This window comes from Scyliorhinus torazame, chromosome 2 (genome assembly GCF_047496885.1).
Source record: "Scyliorhinus torazame isolate Kashiwa2021f chromosome 2, sScyTor2.1, whole genome shotgun sequence".
Lineage (NCBI taxonomy): Eukaryota > Metazoa > Chordata > Chondrichthyes > Carcharhiniformes > Scyliorhinidae > Scyliorhinus > Scyliorhinus torazame.
In genome coordinates, this window is record NC_092708.1 from 240,240,737 (window position 1) to 240,264,349 (window position 23,613).

Genomic DNA, 23,613 nt, shown 5'->3' on the forward strand with positions numbered 1-23,613 from the left:
GATGATCAGAGGATTGGATAGGGTGGACAGTGAGAGCCTTTTTCCTCGGATGGTGATGTCTAGCACGAGGGGACATAGCTTTAAATTGAGGGGAGATAGATATAAAACAGATTTCAGAGGTAGGTTCTTTACTCAGAGAGTAGTCAGGGCGTGGAATGCCCTGCCTGCAACAGTAGTGGACTCGCCAACACTAAGGGCATTCAAATGGTCATTGGATAGACATATGGACGATAAGAGAATAGTGTAGATGAGCTTTAGATTGGTTTCACAGGTCAGCGCAACATTGAGGGCCGAAGGGCCTGTACTGCGCTGTAATGTTCTATGTTCTAAAACCTCCCCGCAGGGATATTGGTCCCAATTCGAGTTTCTGGTTGGCCACGTTGAATACATTTGGCGGCGGCGGCGGCCCGGGAGGCGGGGATTTTAGTTGCTAATTTTTTTTCGACGCCGGCAGTCTTAAAAACCTAACATCCTCCTATTTCGAATTTCTCCCAAGGTTTGCCAAAGTGTTAATCCTACTAACCCTGCACGTTTCAGTCAGTTCCCCCTCTGTTGTTTAAAGCACAAAAATTCAACTGAAATTAAAATGGTGCTCTGCACTCCGTCCTGTACAATGGTTGTCTAAAAATGTTGTACGACATGTCTCGCAGAATGGTTGGATGTTTGCCAGGATCTGGGTTGTGCCGGTTTCCTGCGATTATGAGGAACTAAGTCATTGAAGGCAGGAAAGGGGAGGGCCTGCTGCTGTATGTGTTTTTGCAAAGTCATCGCAAGACACAGAAACCTTTGTACCTGTGGGGATCAGGTGGCCTTGATACCGACATCCGTTCGCTCAGAGTTCTTCAGCAAGCGACCTGTTCTCAGCAAGGATGGCTCAGAGCGTCAAGTCCTTCTACGACCTCAGCGCCGTCAACCTGGAGGGGGACAAGTTGGACTTCAATGTCTTCCGCGGCCGGGTGGTCCTGATCGAGAACGTAGCTACCCTCTGAGGCACGACCACAAGGGACTTCACCCAGCTCAACGAGCTCCAGAACCGCTACCCGCACCGCTTCGTAGTGCTGGGCTTCCCTTGTAACCAGTTCGGCTTCCAGGTGAGTGCTGGAGGGATCCTCAGCCCCCCCCCCCCCCAGTCCTCCCTCAGCACCCCCCCCCCCCCCAGTCCCCCCCTCAGCAGTCCCCCCCTCAGCACACCCCCGTCCTCCCTCAGCACCCCCCCTCAGCCAGTCCCCCCTTAGCCCCCCTAGACCCCCCTCAGCACCTCCCTCAGCCCCCCCAGTCTCCCCTCAGCCCCCCCAGTCTCCCCTCAGCTCCTCCCCCAGTCTCCCCTCAGCCCCCCCCAGTCTCCCCTCAGCCCCCCCAGTCTCCCCTCAGCCCCCCAGTCTCCCCTCAGCCCCCCCAGTCTCCCCTCAGCCCCCCCCAGTCTCCCCTCAGCCCCCCCAGTCCTCCCTCAGCACCCCCCCAGTCCTCCCTCAGCACACACCCCCAGTCCCCCCTCAGCCTCCACCAGTCCTCCCTCAGCCGCCCCCCCCCAGCCCCCACCCAGTCCCCCCTCAGCCCCCACCCAGTCCCCCCTCAGCCCCCACCCAGTCCCCCCTCAGCCCCCACCCAGCAGTCCCCCCTCAGCCCCCACCCAGTCCCCCCTCAGCCCCCCCCATCCCCCCTCAGCCCCCCCCCATCCCCCCTCAGCCCTCCCCATCCCCCCTCAGCCCTCCCCCGTCCCCCCTCAGCCCCCCCCCCGTCCCCCCTCAGCCCCCCCCCCGTCCCCCCTCAGCCCCCCCCCCGTCCCCCCTCAGCCCCCCCCCCGTCCCCCCTCAGCCCCCCCCCTCAGCCCCCCCCCCCGTCCCCCCTCAGCCCCCCCCTCAGCCCCCCCCGTCCCCCCTCCTCTCCCCCCCCAGTCCCCCCTCCTCTCCCCCCCTCCCCTCTCCCCCCCTCCCCTCTCCCCGTCCCCCCTCCCCTCCCCCCCAGTCCCCCCTCCCAGTCCCCCCTCCCCCCCCAGTCCCCCCTCCCCTCCCCCCCCAGTCTCCCCTCCCCTCCCCCCCCAGTCTCCCCTCCCCTCCCCCCCCAGTCTCCCCTACTCAGCCCCCCCCAGTCCCCCTTTAGCCCCCCCCCTGTCCCCCCTTAGCCCCCCCCCTCCCCTCCCTTTGAAGTGTAAACCTTAAGTTCCCCCCAACACACACACACATATTTATGGCTAGTTTTCTAACCATTTTAACTTTTTTAGGAAATCACTGAGTGGCCGTTCAGGGTCATTAAGATCGATGTGTTTTTGGCGGCAAGTGCAAGGACGACGCCCCCAGGGAAGTTCTCCACATCACTGCCAACACAAACTCCCACACACAGCTCAGCAACTCATCCCTATTGCCAAAAAAGGCTCTGCAAGTTGCAGGGAACTGGGGTTTCAGTTCGACTCATACTTTCCATTGCCAGGAAAGTAAATGGAAGTGGTTTTGAACATGGTTTCAAGCCTGGAGTGGTGATTCACTAAAATGTCCCTGTGAAGCCCAAAGCGAACGAGAGAGAGAGAAGATAACTTGAGCTTTTATTTCTGCTGCCTGGTCCTTGCATTCAGAGTGGGTGACCCTCTGGGTCTGGACCGGGCAGCAAGAACTGAAGCAACCAGCTCCTGCGGATACCCATATCTGAAGTGGGGATTGGACACTATAAGTGATGGAATTATTAATTGAGGTTTTACTTTTATTAATTATTCACCAAACTCAGGCAATTTTCCTTTCTACACCCTGGTCTCTATTTACAGGCTTTTATCTGCCACCCAAGCTTCCTACCAAGCCATGCTCCTCATCACAGAGTTTTTCGAAGAATCATAGAATTTACAGAGCAGAAGGAGGCCATTCGGCCCATCGAGTCTGCACCGGCCCTTGGAAAGAGAACTTAAGTCCACACCTCCACCCTATCCCCGTAACCCAATAAATTGACCAATCTTTTGGACACTAAGGGGCAATTTAGCATAGCCAATCCACCTCACGTGCACATCTTTGGACTGTGGGAGGAAACTGGAGCACCCAGAGGAAACCCACACAGACACGGGGAGAAAGTGCAAACTCCACACAGTCACCTGAGGCCGGAAATGACCCTGGGGCTGTGCGGCAGCAGTCCTAACCACCGTGATGCCCATAATTATTGTGGTTTAATTTATTAGTATGGAAATATTTATTCCCATTAACTTTTCACATGTATCTTTGAAGAAACACTTGAACATTTTATTTTTTAGATCTGTACAATATATTGAAGCTTTGGCTTAGTGAATAATTATTTGACAAATTGACACCAGAAATGTTTAAAACAGCAAAGGACTATTGCATTTCCATACAAAAATTGTGCAGTCATCTTCTGGAGAATACCCTGTGTTCACCCCTCCCCCGCCTTCTGTTGTCATTCGACAGTCTATCCCCGGCCGCTACCTCTTTCAGCATGAAGGCACAGTCGTTAGCTCTGCTGCCTTACTGCACCAGGGACCCGGGTTCAATTCCGGCTTTGGGTGACAGGGTCTGTGTGGAGTTCTCGCATCCTCCCCGTGTCTGCGTGCTTTTCTTCCAGGTGCTCCGGTTTTCTCTCTCAGTCCAAGGATGTGCAGGTTGGGTGGATTGGCCAAGCTAGATTGCCCCTTTGTGTCCAAAAATGTGCAGGTTAGGTGGGGTTATAGAGATACAGCTGGGGAATGGGCCTAGGTAGGATGCCTTTTCAGAGAGTCAGTACAGACTCAATGGGTTGAATGGCCTCCTTCTGCACTGTAGGGATTATTTTAAAATAATCCTGGGGCTGGTTTAGCACAGGGCTAAATCGCTGGCTTTGAAAACAGACCAAGGCAGGCCAGCAGCACGGTTCAATTCCCGTACCAGCCTCCCCGAACAGGTGCCGGAATGTGGTGACTAGGGGCTTTTCACAGTAACTTCATTTAAAGCCTACTTGTGACAATAAGCGATTTTCATTTCATTTCATTTTTTCAAAAAAGTACTCATCCAGATGCTGCCTCTCAGCAACATCATCCAAAAGCAGAGTTGGGTTTTGCAAGTGAGCTGATGACGCTCAGCTCTACCTCACTATATCCACTCCTTCACTGTTGCTGAATTTCATAGGATACATTTCATAGATGCCAGACAGTTTATCTGATATCCAGTGATAGATGAGCAGAAATTTCCTCCAGTTAAATATTGGGAAGACTGAAGTCCCAAACACGATTTCCTAATTACTGGTTTCACTGTCTCCTTGGTAACCATGATGTGGAGATACCGGTGCTGGACTGGGGTGGGCACAGTAAGAAGTCTCACAGCACCAGGTTAAAGTCCAACAGGTTTATTTGAAATCAGAAGCTTTCGGCGCTCTGCTCCTTCATCAGGTGAAGTGGAGGCAGGTTCACAAACACAGCATATATAGGCAGAGACACAATTATAACAGAATTACAGATTGGAATGTGAAGAATGGTTGGTGAGTCTTTCATAGATTATCATAGAATTTACGGTGCAGAAGTAGGCCATTCGGCCCATCGAGTCTGCACCGGCTCTTGGAAAGAGCACCCTACTCAAGGTCAACACCTCCACCCTATCCCCATAACCCAGTAACCCCACCCAACACTAAGGGCAATTTTGGACACTAAGGGCAATTTATCATGGCCAATCCGCCTAACCTGCACATCTTTGGACTGTGGGAGGAAACCGGAGCACCCAGAGGAAACCCACGCACACGCGGGGAGGATGTGCAGACTCCGCACAGACAGTAACCCAAGCCGGAATCGCATCTGGCACCCTGGAGCTGTGAAGCAATTGTGCTATCCACAATGCTACCGTGCTGCTTTACAGGTAAACAAGTCTTTAAAGGTCCAAACGAAGCCAGGCAGGAGTGTTCCCTTCCAGTCGGGGAACACTTCAGCAGTCAAGGATCTTCAGCCTCCGATCTTCAGGTAAACATTCTCCAATGTGGCCTTCAAGATGCACGACAACACAGAATTGCCAAGCAGAAACTGGTTGCACGAATGAGGATGGCTTCAACCGGGATCTCTGGTTCACCTCACATTACATGTAGCCCCCGCCATACCGCCAGGGTTTGCAGAATCCTACTAACTGCCTGGCTTGAGACAATTCACACCTCGATTATCTGTGATTATTCCCCACTCCACTCACATTGTTTGTATGTGTAATGACTTCCCATTGCGAGCTGCAGCGACCACATCTGCAGTAAGTGTTGGCTGCTCGAAGAGCTCCGGCTCAGAGTTGATGAGCTGGAGTCTGAGCTTCAAACACTGAGGCACATCCGGGAGGGGGAGACTTACCTGGACACTGTGTTTCAGGAGGCAGTCACACCTGTCAGAGTAAGTAGTTTAAATCCGGCCAGGGACAGCAGGGTGTGACTGCAAGTCAGGCAGGTAAAGGGAACCAGCAGTCAGGAACTCAGGAGCCTCAGCTCTTGACCCTGTCCAACAGGTATGAGGCACTTGCTCCCTGTGTGGATGGCGAACAGGGCTGCAGGAAGGATGAGTCAGCTGACCAAGGCACCATGGTTCAGCAGGCCATTCAAGGGGAGGGAGTAAATAGGCAAGTTGTAGTTGTAGGGGATTCTATTATCAGGGGGATAGATAGTATCCTTTGTGAGCAGGATAAAGAGTCCCGCATGGTATGTTGCCTGCCCGGTGCTAGGGTGCGGGACATCTCTGACCGGCTTGAAAGGATACTGGAGAGGGAGGGGGAGGATCCAGTTGTTGTGGTCCATGTTGGTACTAACAACATAGGCAAGTCTAGGAAAGAGGACCTGTTTAGAGATTATAAAGAGCTAGGATTCAAATTTAAAAACAGGTCAAGGGTCATAATCTCCGGATTACTGCCCGAGCCATGTGCAAATTGGCATAGGGAGGCAAGAATAAGGGAAGATAACACGTGGCTGAAAAAGTGGTGTGGGAAAGAGGGGTTCCTTTTCATGGGACACTGGCATCAGTTTAGGGACAGGGGGGACCTATACCGTTGAGATGGTCTCCACCTGAACCGAGCTGGGACCAGTGTTCTGGCGAAAAGAGAAATAGGGTGGTCAATAGGACTTTAAACTAAAGATTGGGGGGGGGAAAGGGAAAGTCAGGGAACCAAGAGGTGAAGTAATCAGTGGGAAGCGTAGCTGCTTAGGAATACAAAAAAGCACGAAAAGACAAAACTCAGGAAAGGTTACGATAGTCCCCATCCCACAAAATATGACAGTGTATGGAAAGGCTCAGTAAACCAAGGTCCACCACACTAAGAAAACAAAAAGGGACGGTCAATAGAGAATTAAACGTGCTATATTTAAATGCGCGCAGTGTACGGAACAAGGTAGATGAGCTTGTGGCCCAGATTGTGACTGGCAGGTATGATGTGGTAGGCATCACAGAGACATGGTTGCAGGGGGTTCAGGACTGGCATTTAAACATCCAGGGATTCACAACCTATCGAAAAGACAGAGAGGTGGACAGAGGGGGCGGGGTTGCCTTGTTAATTAGGAATGAAATTAAATCAATAGCACTAAACGAAATAGGGTCAGATGATATGGAGTCTGTGTGGGGAGAGTTGAGGAACCACAAAGGCAAAAAAAACATAATGGGAGTTATGTACAGGCCTCCTAACAGTGGTCAGGACTGGGGGCACAAAATGCACCACGAAATAGAAAGTGCATGTCAGAAAGGCAAGGTCACAGTGATCATGGGGAACTTCAATATGCAGGTGGACTGGGTAAATAATGCTGCCAGTGGACCCAAGGAAAGGGAATTCATTGAATGTTTACAGGAGGGCTTTTTGGGACAGCTTGTGATGGAGCCCACGAGGGAACAGGCCATTCTGGACTTAGTGTTATGTAATGAGCCAGACTTGATTAAAGATCTTAAAGTAAGGGAGCACTTAGGAGGCAGTGATCATAATATGTTAGAATTCAATCTCAAATTTGAAAGAAAGAAGGTAGAATCAGATGTAAAGGTGTTACAGTTAAATAAATGTAACTACAGGGGCATGAGGGAGGAACTGACGAAAATCGACTGGGAGCAGAGCCTCGTGGGAAAGACAGTAGAACAGCAATGGCAGGAGTTTCTGGGAGTAATTGAGGACACAGTACAGAGGTTGATCCCAAAGAAAAGAAAGGTTATCAGAGGGGCGATTAGGCAGCCATGGTTGACAAAGGAAGTTAGGGAATGCATCAAAGCAAAAGAGAAAGCCTATAATGTGGCAAAGAGTAGTGGGAAGTCAGAAGATTGGGAAGGCTACAAAAACAAACAGAGGATAACAAAGAGAGAAATAAGGAAAGAAGATCAAATATGAAGGTAGGCTAGCCAGTAACATTAGGAATGATAGTAAAAGTTTCTGTAAATACATTAAAAACAAACGGGAGGCAAAAGTTGACATTGGGCCGCTCCAAAATGACTCCGGTAATCTAGTGATAGGAGACAAGGAAATAGCTGAGGAACTAAATAAGTACTTTGCGTCAGTCTTCACAGTAGAAGACATGAGTAATATCCCAACAATTCCGGAGAGTCAGGGGGCAGAGTTGAATATGGTAGCCATCACAAAGGAGAAAGTGCTAGAGAAACTAAGAGGTCTAAAAATTGATAAATCTACGGGCCCAGATGGGCTACATCCTAGAGTTCTAAAGGAGATAGCTGAAGAAATAGTGGAGGTGTTAGTTATGATCTTTCAAAAGTCACTGGAGTCAGGGAAAATCCCAGAGGATTGGAAAATCGCTGTTGTAACCCCCCTGTTCAAGAAGGGAACAAGGAAAAAGATGGAAAATTATAGGCCAATTAGCCTAACCTCGGTTGTTAGCAAGATTCTAGAATCCATTGTTAAGGATGAGATTTCTAAATTCTTGGAAGTGCAGGGTTGGATTAGGACAAGTCAGCATGGATTTAGTAAGGGGAGGTCGTGCCTGACAAACCTGTTCGAGTTCTTTGAAGAGATAACAAATAGGTTAGACCAAGGAGAGCCAATGGATGTTATCTATCTTGACTTCCAAAAGGCCTTTGATAAGGTGCCTCACGGGAGACTGCTGAGTAAAATAAGGGCCCATGGTATTCGAGGCAAGGTACTTACATGGATTGACGATTGGCTGTCAGGCAGAAGGCAGAGAGTTGGGATAAAAGGTTCTTTTTCGGAATGGCAACCGGTGACTTGTGGTGTCCCGCAGGGTTCAGTGTTGGGGCCACAGCTGTTCTCTTTATATATTAACGATCTAGATGACGGGACTGGGGGCATTCTGGCTAAGTTTGCCGATTATACAAAGATAGGTGGAGGGGCAGGTAGTATGGAGGAGGTGGGGAGGCTGCAGAAAGATTTAGACAGTTTAGGAGAGTGGTCCAAGAAATGGCTGATGAAATTCAACGTGAGCAAGTGCGAAGTCTTGCACTTTGGAAAAAAGAATAGAGGCATGGACTATTTTCTAAACGGTGACAAAGTTCATAATGCTGAAGTGCAAAGGGACTTGGGAGTCCTAGTCCAGGATTCTCTAAAGGTAAACTTGCAGGTTGAGTCCGTAATTAAGAAAGCAAATGCAATGTTGTCATTCATCTCCAGAGGCTTGGAATATAAAAGCAGGGATGTACTTCTGAAGCTTTATAAAGCATTAGATAGGCCCTATTTAGAATACTGTGAGCAATTTTGGGCCCCACACCACAGGAAGGACATACTGGCACTGGAGCGGGTCCAGCGGAGATTCACACCGATGATTCCAGGAATGGTAGGCCTTACATACGATGAACGTCTGAGGATCCTGGGATTATATTCATTGGAGTTTAGGAGGTTGAGGGGAGATCTAATAGAAACTTACAAGATAATGAATGGGTTAGATAGGGTGGACGTAGGGAAGTTGTTTCCATTAGCAGGGGAGACTAGGACCCGGGGGCACAGCCTTAGAATAAAAGGGAGTCACTTTAGAACAGAGATGAGGAGAAATTTCTTCAGCCAGAGAGTGGTGGGTCTGTGGAATTCATTGCCACAGAGGGCGGTGGAGGCCGGGACGTTGAGTGTCTTTAAGACAGAAGTTGATAAATTCTTGATTTCTCGAGGAATTAAGGGCTATGGAGAGAGAGCGGGTAAATGGAGTTGAAATCAGCCATGATTGAATGGTGGAGTGGACTCGATGGGCCGAATGGCCTTACTTCCGCTCCAATGTCTTCTGGTCTTATGGACTTGTTTACCTGTAAAGACTCGCATTCCAACCATTCTTCACATTCCAATCTATAATTATCTTGCAATTGTGTCTCTGCCTATATATGCTATGATGTGGAGATGCCGGCGTTGGACTGGGGTGAGCACAGTAAGAACTCTTACAACACCAGGTTAAAGTCCAACAGGTTTGTTTCGATGTCACTAGCTTTCGGAGCGCTGCTCCTGCCTCAGGTGAATGAAGAGGTATGTTCCAGACACATATATATATCGACGGATTCAAAGATGCCAGACAATGCTTGGAATGCGAGTATTAGCAGGTGATTAAATCTTTACAGATCCAGAGATGGGGTAACCCCAGGTTAAAGAGGTGTGAATTGTGTCAAGCCAGGACAGTTGGTAGGATTTCGCAGGCCAGATGGTGGGGGATGAATGTAATGCGACATGAATCCCAGGTCCCGGTTGAGGCCACACTCGTGTGCGGAACTTGGCTATAAGCTTCTGCTCGGCGATTCTGCGTTGTTGCGCGTCCTGAAGGCCGCCTTGGAGAACGCTTACCCGGAGATCAGAGGCTGAATGCCCTTGACTGCTGAAGTGTTCCCCGACTGGAAGGGAACATTCCTGCCTGGTGATTGTCGCACGATGTCCGTTCATTCGTTGTCGCAGCGACTGCATGGTCTCGCCAACGTACCACGCTTCGGGACACCCTTTCCTGCAGCGTATGAGGTAGACAACGTTGGCCGAGTCGCACGAGTATGTACCGCGTACCTGATGGGTGGTGTTCTCACATATAATGGTGGTATCATGTCGATGATCTGGCACTTCTTGCAGAGATTGCCATGGCAGGGTTGTGTGGTGTCGTGGTCACTGTTCTGAAGGCTGGGTAGTTTGCTGCAAACAATGGTTTGTTTGAGGTTGCGCAGTTGTTTGAAGGCAAGTAGTGGGGGTGTGGGGATGACCTTGGCAAGATGTTCATCTCATCGATGACGTGTTGAAGGCTGTGAAGAAGATGTCGTAGTTTCTCCGCTCCGGGAAAGTACTGGACGACGAAGGGTATTCTGTCGGTTGTGTCCCATGGTTGTCTTCTGAGGAGGTCGGTGCGGTTTTTTGCTATGGCGCATTGGAACTGTCGATCGATGAGACGAGCGCCATATCCCGTTCGTACGAGGGAATCTTTCAATGTCTGTTACGCTCCTCCTTGGCTGAGCAGATCCTGTGTATACGGAGAGCTTGTCCATAGGGGATGGCTTCTTCATGTGTTTAGGGTGGAAACTGGAGAAGTGGAGCATCGTGAGGTTATCCGTGGGTTTGCAGTAAAGCGAAGTGCTGAGGTGACCGTCCTTGATGGAGACGAGTGTGTCCAAGAATGCAACTGATTTTGGAGAGTAGTCCATAGTGAGTCTGATGTTTGGATGGAACTTATTGATGTCATCGTGTAGTCGTTTCAGTGATTCTTCGCCGTGGGTCCAAAGGAAAAAAATGTCATCGATATATCTGCTGTATAACGTCGGTTGAAGGTCCTGTGCGGTGAGTAGGTCTTGTCATCCCCACACCCCCACTACTTGCCTTCAAACAACCGCGCAACCTCAAACAAACCATTGTTTGCAGCAAACTACCCAGCCTTCAGAACAGTGACCACGACACCACACAACCCTGCCATGGCAATCTCTGCAAGACGTGCCAGATCATCGACATGGATACCACCATTATACGTGAGAACACCACCCATCAGGTACGCGGTACATACTCGTGCGTCTCGGCCAACGTTGTCTACCTCATACACTGCAGGAAAGGATGTCCCGAAGCGTGGTACGTTGGCGAGACCATGCAGACGCTGTGACATCGAATGAACGGACATCGCGCAACAATCACCAGGCAGGAATGTTCCCTTCCAGTCGGGGAACACTTCAGCAGTCAAGGGCATTCAGCCTCTGATGTCCGGGTAAGCGTTCTCCAAGGCGGCCTTCAGGACGCGCGACAACGCAGAATCGCCGAGCAGGAGCTTATAGCCAAGTTCCGCACACATGAGTGCGGCCTCAACCGGGACCTGGGATTCATGTTGCATTACATTCATCCCCCACCATCTGGCCTGCGAAATCCTACCAACTGTCCTGGCTTGACACAATTCACACCTCTTTAATCTGGGGTTACCCCATCTCTGGATCTGTAAAGAGTTAATCACCTGCTAATGGTCGCATTCCAAGCATTGTCTGGCATCTTTGAATCTGTCTATATATATGTTTCTGGAACATACCTCTTCATTCACCTGAGGAAGGAGCAGCGCTCCGAAAACTAGTGACATTGAAACAAACCTGTTGGACTTTAACCTGGTGTTGTAAGACTTCTTACTGTCCTATATATGCTGTGTAAGAATTCTTACACCAGTTTAAAGTCCAACAGGTTTGTTTCGATGTCACTAGCTTTCGGAGCTTTTCGGTTCATTCACCTGAGGAAGGAGCAGCGCTCCGAAAGTTAGTGACATCGAAACAAACCTGCTGGACTTTAATCTGGTGTTGTAAGAATTCTTACTGTGCTCACCCCAGTCCAACGCCGGCATCTCCACATCATATATACGCTGTGATTGTGAACCTGCCTCCACTTCACTTGATGAAGGAGCAACACTCCGAAAGCTTGTGATTTCAAATAAACCTGCTGGACTTTAACCTGATGTTGTGAGACTTCTGTGTCTTTGGTAACCGTCTGAGGTTGAGCCATTGTGTTCACAACTTTGATGTTACATTCAACTCCAAGATCAGCTTCCAACCTTCTAGTCATGCCATGACATAGACTGCCTATTTCCACTCCGTATCATCATCTGTCTCAGCTCATCAGCTGCTGAAACCTGGCATCCATACCTGTTACTTTGGGGCAGCATGGTAGCACAAGTGGATAGCACTGTGGCTTCACAGCGCCAGGGTCCAAGGTTCGATTCCCCGCTGGGTCACTGTCTGTGTGGAGTCTGCACGTTCTCCCCATGTCTGCATGGGTTTCCTCCGGGTGCTCTGGTTTCCTCCCACAGTCCAAAGACGTGCAAGTTAAGTGGATTGCCTATGATAAATTGCCCTTGGTGACCAAAAAGTTTGGATGGGGTTATTGGGTTACGGGGATAGAGTGGAAGTGAGGACTTAAATGGTTTGGTGCAGACTCGATGGGCCGAATGGCCTCCTTCTGCACTGTATGTTCTATGTTCTGGTCTCAGCCATTCTAATGCACTCCTGGCTGGTCACCCACATTCTGTTAACCAGTGGTCAACAAAAAAGTTCCCATGTCTTAACTCGCAACAAGTCTTTCCATACCCCTATCACCCCTTTGCTCGCTGACTTTTGTTGGTTCCAAATCGAGCAACGTCTGATTTTAAGATTGTCATTCTTGTCTTACACAGACGGTAGTGTGTGCCTGGAACTCGCTGCCGGAAGCGGTGGTGGAAGCAGCGACAATAGTGATGTTTAAGGGGGATCTTGACAAATACATGAATAGGATGGGAATAGAGGGATATGGACCCCGGAAGTGTAGAAGATTTTAGTTTAGACGGGCAGCATGGTTGGCGCAGGCTCGTTCCTGTGCTGTACTTTTCTTCTTTGTCTTCAAATTCCTCCATGGCCTTGCCACACCTCTGTACTTTCCTCACAATCTTCCAAGTCATCTATCTCCTCCGCTAATTCTGGTCCCTTGTGTAATCCAAATTTTAACTGCTCCGCTATTGATGGCTAGCCCTTCAGTTGCCTAGGCCCCAAGCTCTGGAATTCCCTCCCTACACCTCCCCGCTTCACTGTTTTCTGCATTAAGACACCCACTAAAACCTAGCTCTTTGACAAAACATCTGATCCAATACCTCCTTCTGTAGCTCCGTGTCTCCACCTTCCTGAACTCCTCTAGTTCAAGTGATACAGGTACATATGTAGTGCTGTTAGGGAGTTCCAGAAATTTGACCCCATGACAGTGAAGGAATGGCAATATATTTCCAAACCACAATGACTTATTACTTGGAAGTAACTTGCAGATGGGGATGCTGCTAAATGCCTGTACCCCTGTCCTTCTATGTGGTAGAGATTAGAGTTTTGGAAGGTGCTGTTGAAGGAACCTTGGTGTTGTTGCAGTGTATCTTGTAGGTGTACACACTGTGTGCCAATATTAGAAAGAATGTGTAAGGTGGTGAGAGGGGTCCCAATCATGCAGAATCTTGTCTTGGATGGTGTTGAGCTTTTTGAGTGATGACGTCGCTGCATTCATCCACCTAAATGGAGGTTACTCCAGCACATTCCTGAATTCCTAAGGGGTGGCACGGTAGCACAGCGGTTAGCACTGTTGTTTCACAGCGCCAGGGTCCCATGTTTGATTTCGGCTTGGGTCACTGTCTGTGCGGAGTCTGCATGTTCTCCCCGTGTCTGCGTGGGCACCCTCCGGGTGCTCCGGTTTCCTCCCACAAATCCCGAAAGACGTGCTGTTGGTAATTTGGACATTCTGAATTCTCCCTCTGTGTACCCGAATAGCTGCCGGAATGTGGCGACTAGGAGCTTTTCACAGTAGCCTACTTGTGACAATAATAAAGGTGATATGTTAGATTTTTTAATTGAGTCTTGTGGATAGTGGCGAATCAGTAGGTGAAGTATTCACTGCAGAATTGCCTGCCTTTGATCTGCTCTTGTAGCCACAGTATTTAAGTAACTGATCCCGTTAAAGTTCTGTTGAATGGAAACCTCAAGGGTTTTGATGGTGGGGAATTAGGCTATGGTAATGCCGTTGAACATCAAGTGGAGATAGTTAGATTCTCTTTTGATGAATTCATAGATCATGGAATTTACAGTGCAGAAGGAGACCATTCGGCCCATCAAGTCTGCACAGGCCCTTGGAAAGAGCACTCCACCCTATCCCCATAACCTAGTAACCCCACCCAACCTTTTTGGACACGAAGGGCAATTTAGCATGGTCAATCCACCTAACCTGCAGATCTTTGGACTGTGGGAGGAAGCCGGAGCAACCGGAGGAAACCCACGCTGAGATGGGGAGAACGTGCAGACTCCGCACAGACAGTGACCCGGTGGAGAATCGAACCTGGGACCCTGGAGCTGTGAAGTAACAGTGCTAACCACTGTGCTACCGTGGCGCCCCAAATTGGTCATTGCCTGGCATTCGTGTGGCATGAATGTTACTTGCCACATATCAGCTCAAGCCTGAATGTTTTTCAGATCTTGCTGCATGTGGGAATGCTTCATTATCTGAGGATTAATGAATGCACAGTGTTCATGACCAATCATCAGCAAATAGCCACACTTCTGACCATATGATGGTGGAAAGGTAATTAATTAAGCAGCTGAAGATGATTGGGCCAAGGACACTACTCTGAGAAACTGCTGTGGCAGTGACCTGGAGTATAGATTTGCTGTCATATAGTTTTAATGGAATAATAAACATGCATTTCTAATTTAGTTTAATGATGCATTTTCTCCATCTCTTTTTTTTTCCCAAAAAAATTTTTTTAGGAAAATTGTCATAATGAGGAGATAGTCAATTCTCTGAAGTATGTCCGTCCTGGAGGTGGCTTTGAACCCAATTTCACCATGTTCCAGAAGTGTGATGTCAATGGTGCACGCACACACCCAGTCTTTGCCTACCTGAAGGAGAAGTTGCCTGTTCCTTCGGATGATCCTTCATCCTTGATGAAAGACCCCAAATTCATCATCTGGAGCCCAGTCTGCCGATCAGATGTTAGCTGGAATTTTGAGAAATTTCTCATCGGGCCGAATGGCGAACCATTCAAACGCTACAGCAAAATGTTTGAAACCATCCAGATTGAACCTGACATCCAAAGGCTATTGAAGATTGCCAAGTAAAGAATCCAAGTTAGCAGAATAAGCAAGGAGGCAGAGTAATATATCTTTACATATTGTAAGACAGCTGCACAATACTTCTTGACTCATATGAATATAAACCCTAAATCAAACACAGAATTTGTTTGCAGTCTGAAAAAGATTACAAGATTTCAGCCCAATCATTTGAACTCCTTGCATGCCTTCGGTCGTCTCTTCTGCCATCAAGCTCATTCACTACTAGTTGCTCTACCTTGCCTTCTACCCTTTTCCAACTTTGTGAATCTGTTTGCTGCTGAATCTTCTTAACCCTTTAGTAAATTTCCTTCTATTTGAATACGTGCTTTTAGATTTAAAAACTGAATTTTGCAGATGTTTTCTGATATCATGTTTGAGAACATCGCTCTTTTCTAACATCTCTGTCCATTAACTGCACTGTAAATTCTATGATTAACCTGAAAACTCAAAACAATCTTTTTATCCACGCTAAACTTATGATAATCTGAGGTTTAGTTTTGTACACATCAGGAATTTATGCAGTCCTCATAATTGTATTACATACTTCACTTGTAGAGATCAGGGACACAAGACAGCTTTTGTTGATTAAGCCTCAACAGTAATCAAAAGTAACACCATCAAATACCCCAATGTAAAACTGAGGCCGTAATTCTTCAGCTGTAAGGGTTCTTTTTTTTCCCCGCTGGCAATGTGGCAATGCACACCCACCCACTGGTTTCCGAGTGGGGTGGGCTGGCTTCAATGTCCATTGACAAGCGGCAGAAAGAGAGAATCCCTCTGCCAGCGAATGGCACGCTGCTGAGAAACCCGCGGCTGGGGGAACCAGAGAATCCCACCCATTAGTGAGCTTCTAACTGGTCAACTGCCTGTGGCATTTTCAAATTACTCTTCTGCAAACACCCAAAGGTGTCGAGAATTTGCTTAGTCTGAAATTGTGGAAATAGTCATACTTCCTTAGAAGTTTTTTTTTGAAAATAGTGCTTCCATTCTTCAGAACTTTACCGAATGAAGGTATCCTCCGAAATCTAATAGGGAAGATGCCAGAAAAACAGAGAAAGTTGCTGAACTTTCTGGATGTTACTGTTTGAAACTTCTTGGAAGTGTGGATTTTGTCAATCAAAGATAACTAGTAAAAAGGATGTCTGAAAATAAACTGTTGTGTGTGCTCTTTTTATTTTTTAGTAAAGTTTCACCAATTGCAGATTTACTCAAAATTTCTCGATGTAAAAACAATTTATTTACATTGATGATTCACCTTGCTGTATATGATCGGTCGCTTATGTCTAGTCATTCTGAGTCAACAGGCCTCATTCTCTTTCATTATTTTTCTAATTTATCCCCTGAAAATGCTTTGATTGGTTTTGAGATCTCTAAATCTGGAGCTTTGTGGAAACCTTCATACGTTTGATTTGTCTTCCCGTTCCACCTAAAATTATTGATCATTTAATTGGCAAGAACCAATTGAACTACAAAGTCACAAATCAAGTGGCTATGATACTTGAACTGTCAGCTTCATATTTACTGAAGTGGCACGGGCAGAAAAAAAGGTAACACATACATTTGCCAGCTTACACTTGTTTTTAAATTAAGATTAATTTATACCACAAAGGGCCACCAGTAGGTCCTAGTTGTATCATGGAGGAAAGATGAAGTTCTCTGAAATAAAGACAGAGAAGATATGCTCCAGTCAATGTGGACAACTGGAAAAACACATGTGCGTCAGCGCTGAATTGGTGGCACATGCTCCAGAGAGAGACTGCAGGTGCATGAGCAAATAATTAGAAACGCTTAAACTCTGGGCAAAGGGAGCCAATATGTCCTCTGACTAGTAACAGTCTGCTAAATGATGGGTACTTTCAGATAAGTACAGAAAAATAAATAATTGGCACAATTCTCTATTTTTAAACTTCTCACTAATATTAAAATGAAATGTAACATAGACGATGTACAATAAAAACAGAAAATGCTGGACAAATCCAGCCAGTCTGGTAGCATCTGTGAAGAGGGAAGCAGAGTGTTTTAAAATTAATTTTTACGGGATGTGGGCTTTGCTGGTTAGGCCAGCATTTTTGCCCATCCCTAATTGCCCTTGAGAAAGTGGTGGGGAGGTGCCTTCTTGAACCTCTGCAGTCCAAGTGGTGTAGGTACACCCACTGTGCTGTTAGGGGTGCAATTCCAGCAATGGAGGAGATATAAGAGAGTAGAGGGAGCATTGGTTTGGACCCCGATTTATATTAATCATCGGTTTGTACCGGGTCGGCTAGATGGTGGGTTCCGGAGTTGGCAAAGGGCAGGAATGGGGGATCTATTTATAGATGGGATCTTTCCCAGCTGAAAGCCTTGGAGGATAAATTTGAATTGGCAGCAGGGAACAGGTTTAAGTATTAGTAGGTGCGAGACTTCCTGAGAAAACAGGTGCCGGCCTTTCCGCTGCTGCTGCCACGGGGGATACAGGAGTCTCAAGTACCTGGGTGGGAGAGGGTACGGTTTCAGATATTTACCAGGAGCTTTCGGAGGCGGAGGAAACTCCAGTGGAGGAGCTTAAGGGCTAGTGGGAGGAGGAGATAGAGGTGGGTCTATGGGCGGGTGCCCTAAGCAGGGTTAATACCTCCTCATCATGTGTCAGGCTCAGCCTGATACAATTTAAGGTAGTCCACCGGGCACACATGACAGTGGCTAGGATTTTGACTTGATGACGGTGAAGGAACAGCAAAATATTTCCAAGTCAGGATGGTGAGTGACTTGGAGGGGAACTTCCAGGTGGTGGTCTTGCATTTATCTGCTGCCCTTGTCCTTCTAGGTGGTAATGGTTGTGGGTTTGGAAGATATTGCCGAACATTGCCCGAAGGAACTCCTGCAGTGATATCCTAGGACTGAGATGGCTGACCTCCAACAACCACAGCCATCTTCCTTTGTGCCAGGTATGACACCAGTGGAGTTTTCCCCCGATTCCCATTGACTCCGGTTTGCTAGAGTTCCTTGTTGCCATACTCTATCAAAGCTGTCTTGATGTCAAGACGTCATCTCACCTTGGGCAGCGTGGTGGCCTAGTGGTTAGCACAGCTGCCTCACGGCGCTGAGGTCCCAGTTCGATCCCGGCTCTGGGTCACTGCCGTGTGGAGTTTGCACATTCTCCCCGTGTCTACGTGGGTTTTGCCCCCACAACCCAAAAATGTGCAGAGTAGGTGGATTGGTCATGCTAAATTGCCCCTTAATTGGAAAAAATAATTGGATAATCTAAATTTATAAAAAAATAAAAGACTTCATCTCACCTCTGGAGGTCAACTCCTTTGTCCATGTTTGAACCAAGGTCAGTATCTGAGTTCACTTGACTCTTCTACAGAACTGAAGAGGGATAGAAATGTAATGAATAATATAACTAGAGAGTAGAAGGTCAGGGTAAGTCTGAACTAAGGAGAAATGAGCAATGATCCCATGGGCATAAGATGAAGGGAGTGTCAATGGTGGCATTAAGGTCTAAAGAAATGCTAATCATGGCGTGAAGGTAATATAACAGTTAATAAGATGTGCAACAGGTCGGTCAATATTTAAAAGAAAGAAAAGTTAACATTTTGACGTCAAAACATAAAGCTAATTTTAATGAAGTCTTGGAAATTTGATGTATATATTTTGGTCCACAATCACTTGCTGTCCACAAAACCAGTCCACAACATAATTTTTTATTATTCGTTCATGGGATGTGGGCATTGTTGGCTGTGCCAGCATTTATTGCCCACCCCTAATTGCCATTGAGGGGCAGTTACGAATCAACCACATTGCTGTGGGTCTGGAGTCATATGTTGGCCCGACCAGGTAAGAATGGCAGATTTCCTTCCCTAAAGGACACTAGTGAACCAGATGTGTTTTTTTATGACAAGCAATGAATGGTTTCATGGTCATCACCAGACCAATGCTAGCAGTGTCCACACATATTGCATTATAAGATTAGAAACCGGTATAACCATCTTCCTGAAAATGTGATGAATCATGCATATAACTCATTTAATGTTGCCAGTTTGTGATGGATAGGAAAAGAAAATAACTATTTCTGTTAGTAGATTGATACGAATGATCTTCTAACAGGTTGAAGATATCAAAGTAACTGAAAAAGTAGAAATCACAATCAGTAAAACCAATAGTTAGATGAAATTTATATAAGAGAGTGGTGAGCTACGGAGAAAAAGTGAGAAGCTCCATTTTATGAAGTAAATTTTCCATTAACAGTGAGCACAGAAAATGCAAACAGTTCAAATACAACTTGTAAAACAGGCTCAACTATGGACACTGAATCATTTATGGGTTTCGTGCCGTTTATCCAGTCAGTAATGGCTGGCCATTTCTCTCATTATGCCTTTATTTCATGGTATTTGATTTTTCATATTTGAGTTTCATCTGTAATTCTTTGTTTTCAAAGCACAGGGAGCAGGAAAATCCCTGAAGGAAACATTATTGTGTTGTGCGTTATTTGTCTGAAAGTTCAATTAAGCAGCACATTATTAGCAGGAACGCTGAGGCTAGGAAGAGAAATGCCTGACAAAAGGAAAAATACAGATTCTTCGGCAGTAAACTTTGATCAAGTTCATAACCCTAAAAAGGTGGCATTTATCTGTACTTCTCCCTGTCAATTGCTGTAAGCAATATGAATCTGGAAACAAATATTGTTGGCTGGATACTTATTGTATTTCATCAAATCCAGGCCCTGTGAGCAGTAGACATGTGAAAAATAAATAATACAATTTTCCCCATGTGGAAAAGTATTTTTTAAATCCTTTTTAATCTGGCTCACTCTACAAATTGTTAAGAAAAGTGTAAGATCTTCAGACCATTTCTTCAGATACTGTTATTACTGATTCATTACGACATGACGGTGGTCCTCTAAACATGAACACCCAGATATTGGACATTGCCTTCTGAACACCAGATGCCAACTTGTTTATCATCCTGTTCTATTGTCTCTTTTCCCTGTCTCAGGACTGCCCTGTGTTGTGGGCGGGGAGAGATGTGGGACAATTTCCCCCTTTTGTCACCCCTCGACTGACCGCAACAAGATTTAAGAGAAAGAGCCTTTTAGTGCTGTGACTTCAAAGAATAGACAAGGTCAATATGCAGCACTGATCTCTATGTTTTCCAATGGGAGGCCCAATAATTGACCATCTCAATACCAGGTTAGACAGCTAATATTGCCGGTCCTTGTAGTGATATCGTGGTTGTGTTGTAATTCCCCGACTGACCACCAGAAGTCTCATTAGTGTATAAGTGAGTGTTAGAGTCAGGTGACCTCAGACTGATTAGGGAGCTGGGAGAGAGGTGCTTCTGCATGTTCATACTATTATTCATCTGTTGTTTTGTATATATTTGACCCCAGTCAATGTTCATAAATTGTTCATAGCTTAACTACATGTGTTCTTGTAATATAAATCAGGCCATCAGACAAGAAAATTACATGGTACCAGGGTTAGATGGTGTTAAACACTGAGAAAAAACTATCAGCCAGTCACATGGTCCACAGAGATTTGAAGATTTTGCAGACTGCAAGAATGAACCACATGGAGTCGGTGAAGCCACCAATGAGTCTCAGAATTTATGGTATTTTGGACAACAACTGGCGTGTGTTTAACAACAATTTAATCTGTTTCTTACTGTAGTAAATTAAGGAGGTCAATCAGATTTGCGTACGGTAGCGATGTTCCTCACAGCGACAGGGCCCAAAACAATTGCTGTGTTTAACATGTTTAAATTTGAAAAAGATGAAGATAGTAAAAATTTGAAAGAAGTAATTTGAAGATTTGATGAACATTGCACCCCCAGAAAAAATGAAATTTATGAACATTATGTTTAAATCACGTTTACAGAAGAGTCAATAGATCATTTCATCACTGATTTAAAGTTAAAACCTGTAATTTCTGTGCAGTGGAATCTTCCATGATTCAGAACCAAATTGTGTTTGGTGTGAATAAAAATAAGCTGAGGGAACGGTTGCTGAGGGAATAGGAGCTGTCTTTGGAACAAACAGTTAAGGTTTGTAAGGCTCACGAACTAGCAGCACAGCATTCTATAATGTTTCTCAGTAATGGGGGTGTCTTCCCTTTTTCCCAAAAGACTGGAAACTTCCAAAAAAAGGCAGGAAATTCCTGCAGCTCCTTGCACACCAACAAACAGGTTAAAGATCAAGACAAAGTATTTCTGTGTAAAAGATGTGGTCAAAGGCACAAATTAAGGCAGTGTCCAACGTTTGGCAAGTTTTGTTCCAGATATAAAGGAAAAAATCACTGCTCAGAATTGTTACTCTAAGCTCAACCCCACATCAGCCAGCACAGTGGAAGACACAGTATCCAGTGATGAAACATCATTGTTTGTTGGAGTAATAACAGAGAAGAATAATTTTTTGAAAACATCAAAAAATTCTCCAGCCCTTAAAAAAATGCAAAATGATACTCCAATAAATGCAGTTGATGAGGACAAATGGCTGCTACCACTTGAAGTGAATGGTACAGTGGTCCAATTGAAGTTCGACACTGGTGCCAAAGACAATTTAATCAGCATGACTAACTTTAAAAATCTAAAAATTCAGCCAATTAGAAGAAATCACAAAATATCTCTGAAAGATTATAATGGTTCAAGCATTAAATGTTGGTGCTTGTGACCCGAGTGTGGTGGTGAAGAACACAGTTTATTCCGTCCCATTCTGTATTGTACCCGAGGGCTTGGATTCATTACTCGGTGATCAGTTCTGTGAAGAATTAGGTCTAGTGCAGTTGGTATATAGCATCCACAAAGGATTGGATCAACACTCCCAACGATTCTGAGAACACTATCAGCAAATTCAGCGGTGTTAATTAATTTTAGTGCACTACATTCGCCAACGAGATACAATTTAAAGAAGGTGTATTATCTAAAGCATCAATACAAAATATTAGTAGTGAAATTGCTGAAGATGTAAATCTGCGTGTCAATCTCATTTCTCCCCTACCACCCGTAACAGATACGAAACCACAAGTTTTCAAGAAGATAGAAGAACCTACCAATGGGGTAAATTCCATGGCATGTGTGAAACAAAAAAATGGTGATGCTCGTATAGGCATGGATCCCAAGGAAAAAAGTGTAGATATTGTAAAACAATCATTACAGAAAGCAATGGACAGCTAATCTGATCCATATCTCACAAAATCACGTTACAAAGTGTTACCATTGTCACATGGTAGATCGGCAGCAGAGTTATTCATGAATAGAAGGTTCCATACTTGGAAAAGAAGGAGGAGAATACAGTGGTACTGCAGGAAATGCAAAATAAAAGCCGTTCTATGGTAGAGTGTTTAGAACTTTACCACCTCTGAATAGTGATGACATTGTGAGAGTAGAAGAATCAGGCAATTGGTCGAAAAAAAACCATTGGACTTGAAGAAGTAGCACCTTGTTCCTACAATATACAGACAGAGGAAGTGTTGGTTTTAAGGAGAAATTGTCACACGCTCTTGAAAACCAGAGACTTTCACAACAACGTGATGGATGACAAATCTACGTCAGAATCAACGTCAGCTGCAGAGTCAGATAGTTCAGCAATTCCTGAGCATGAGAATGTCATGGAGAACATTGAATCTACAAGTTCTGAGCGCCAAAATCAAACTTCGAGGAAACCAAACAGAGTCAGAAGAAAACCTGACCGACAATTTGTAGATTTGGACTATTTGTACATACTGTGCTTGCTGTTCTTGTGTTTGTGTATATATATATATATATATTTGTTAAATCAGTTTTTAAAATTTAAAAAAAAATGGATACTGTTAGACTCACAGGCTAATGATATCACATGTAAATATACTGATAATAATGCATTAATTTATTCCTTCAAAGGAAAGGGGATGTAGTGATATCATGGTTGTGTTGCAATTCACCAACTGACCACTAGGACTCTCATTAGTTTATAAGTGAATGTTAGAGTCAGTGAATCTCAGACTGACTAAGGAGAGAGGTTGCTTGTGCATGTTCAAACTATTATTCACCTGTTTTGCATATATTTGATCCACAGTTAATGTTAATAAATCATTTATAGCTATAGCTACAAGTGTTCTTGTAATATAAATCAGGCCATCCGACAAGAACATCACAGTCCTCACCTGACTTGCGATCGACATCACCTTCCATGATCCAGCAGTAACACCATTAGCTTCCTACCTTCGTAGCTGGAACAGTTTACTAGGGATGGGGCTGGGGAGGAGGAGGGGGAGGGGCACTTTATATACCTTTCCACTCACAGGGCCCATCTCCATCTCCACATCCAGTCTGCTTCTGGGGTTGATGGGCCCAACTCTGTCCCGCACCCTCTCTCCGGAAACAGATCATGCAGTGTGGGAGCCTTTCTCATGAAGCGGGTATGGTAAGTCGGGAAATTCCCTTGAGTTACCCAAGGGAAGGCTGGGAAAGAACATGTTCACGCGAACGGCACCTTTTGGCCCCGCCGACGGCGCACCCCCACCATGGGTTTCCCAGCAGCAGGAGGTGCATTCAATGAGAAACCCCCTTGACACTGGTGGGACATGTAGATACTACCGCCAGCCAATGGTGGGTCGCCTGTGCTTCTGCGAAACATGCAGTGGGTATGTGGAAAATCCCACCCAGCAGACATTCTTGTAAGTTTAATCAAAAGAAAGGATAAATGATTATTTTTC

At 46.0% G+C, this 23,613-nt stretch overlaps 1 protein-coding gene and 1 long non-coding RNA gene across 2 annotated transcripts; both read left to right on the forward strand.

Moving 5' to 3' along the window:
- The first annotated feature begins 605 nt into the window (after positions 1–605).
- Positions 606–16,100, forward strand: gpx2 (glutathione peroxidase 2). The gene is made up of 2 exons (XM_072485498.1): positions 606–1,091; positions 14,603–16,100. The coding sequence occupies exons 1-2, from the start codon at positions 870–872 to the stop codon at positions 14,951–14,953; spliced, it is 573 nt and encodes a 190-aa protein (XP_072341599.1). The 5' UTR covers positions 606–869; the 3' UTR covers positions 14,954–16,100.
- A 1,477-nt stretch (positions 16,101–17,577) lies between these two features.
- LOC140396783 (uncharacterized) lies at positions 17,578–23,002 on the forward strand. Its single transcript, XR_011936634.1, has 2 exons — positions 17,578–17,868; positions 20,370–23,002. It is a non-coding gene; the product is annotated as an uncharacterized lncRNA (long non-coding RNA).
- Positions 23,003–23,613: the final 611 nt, after the last annotated feature.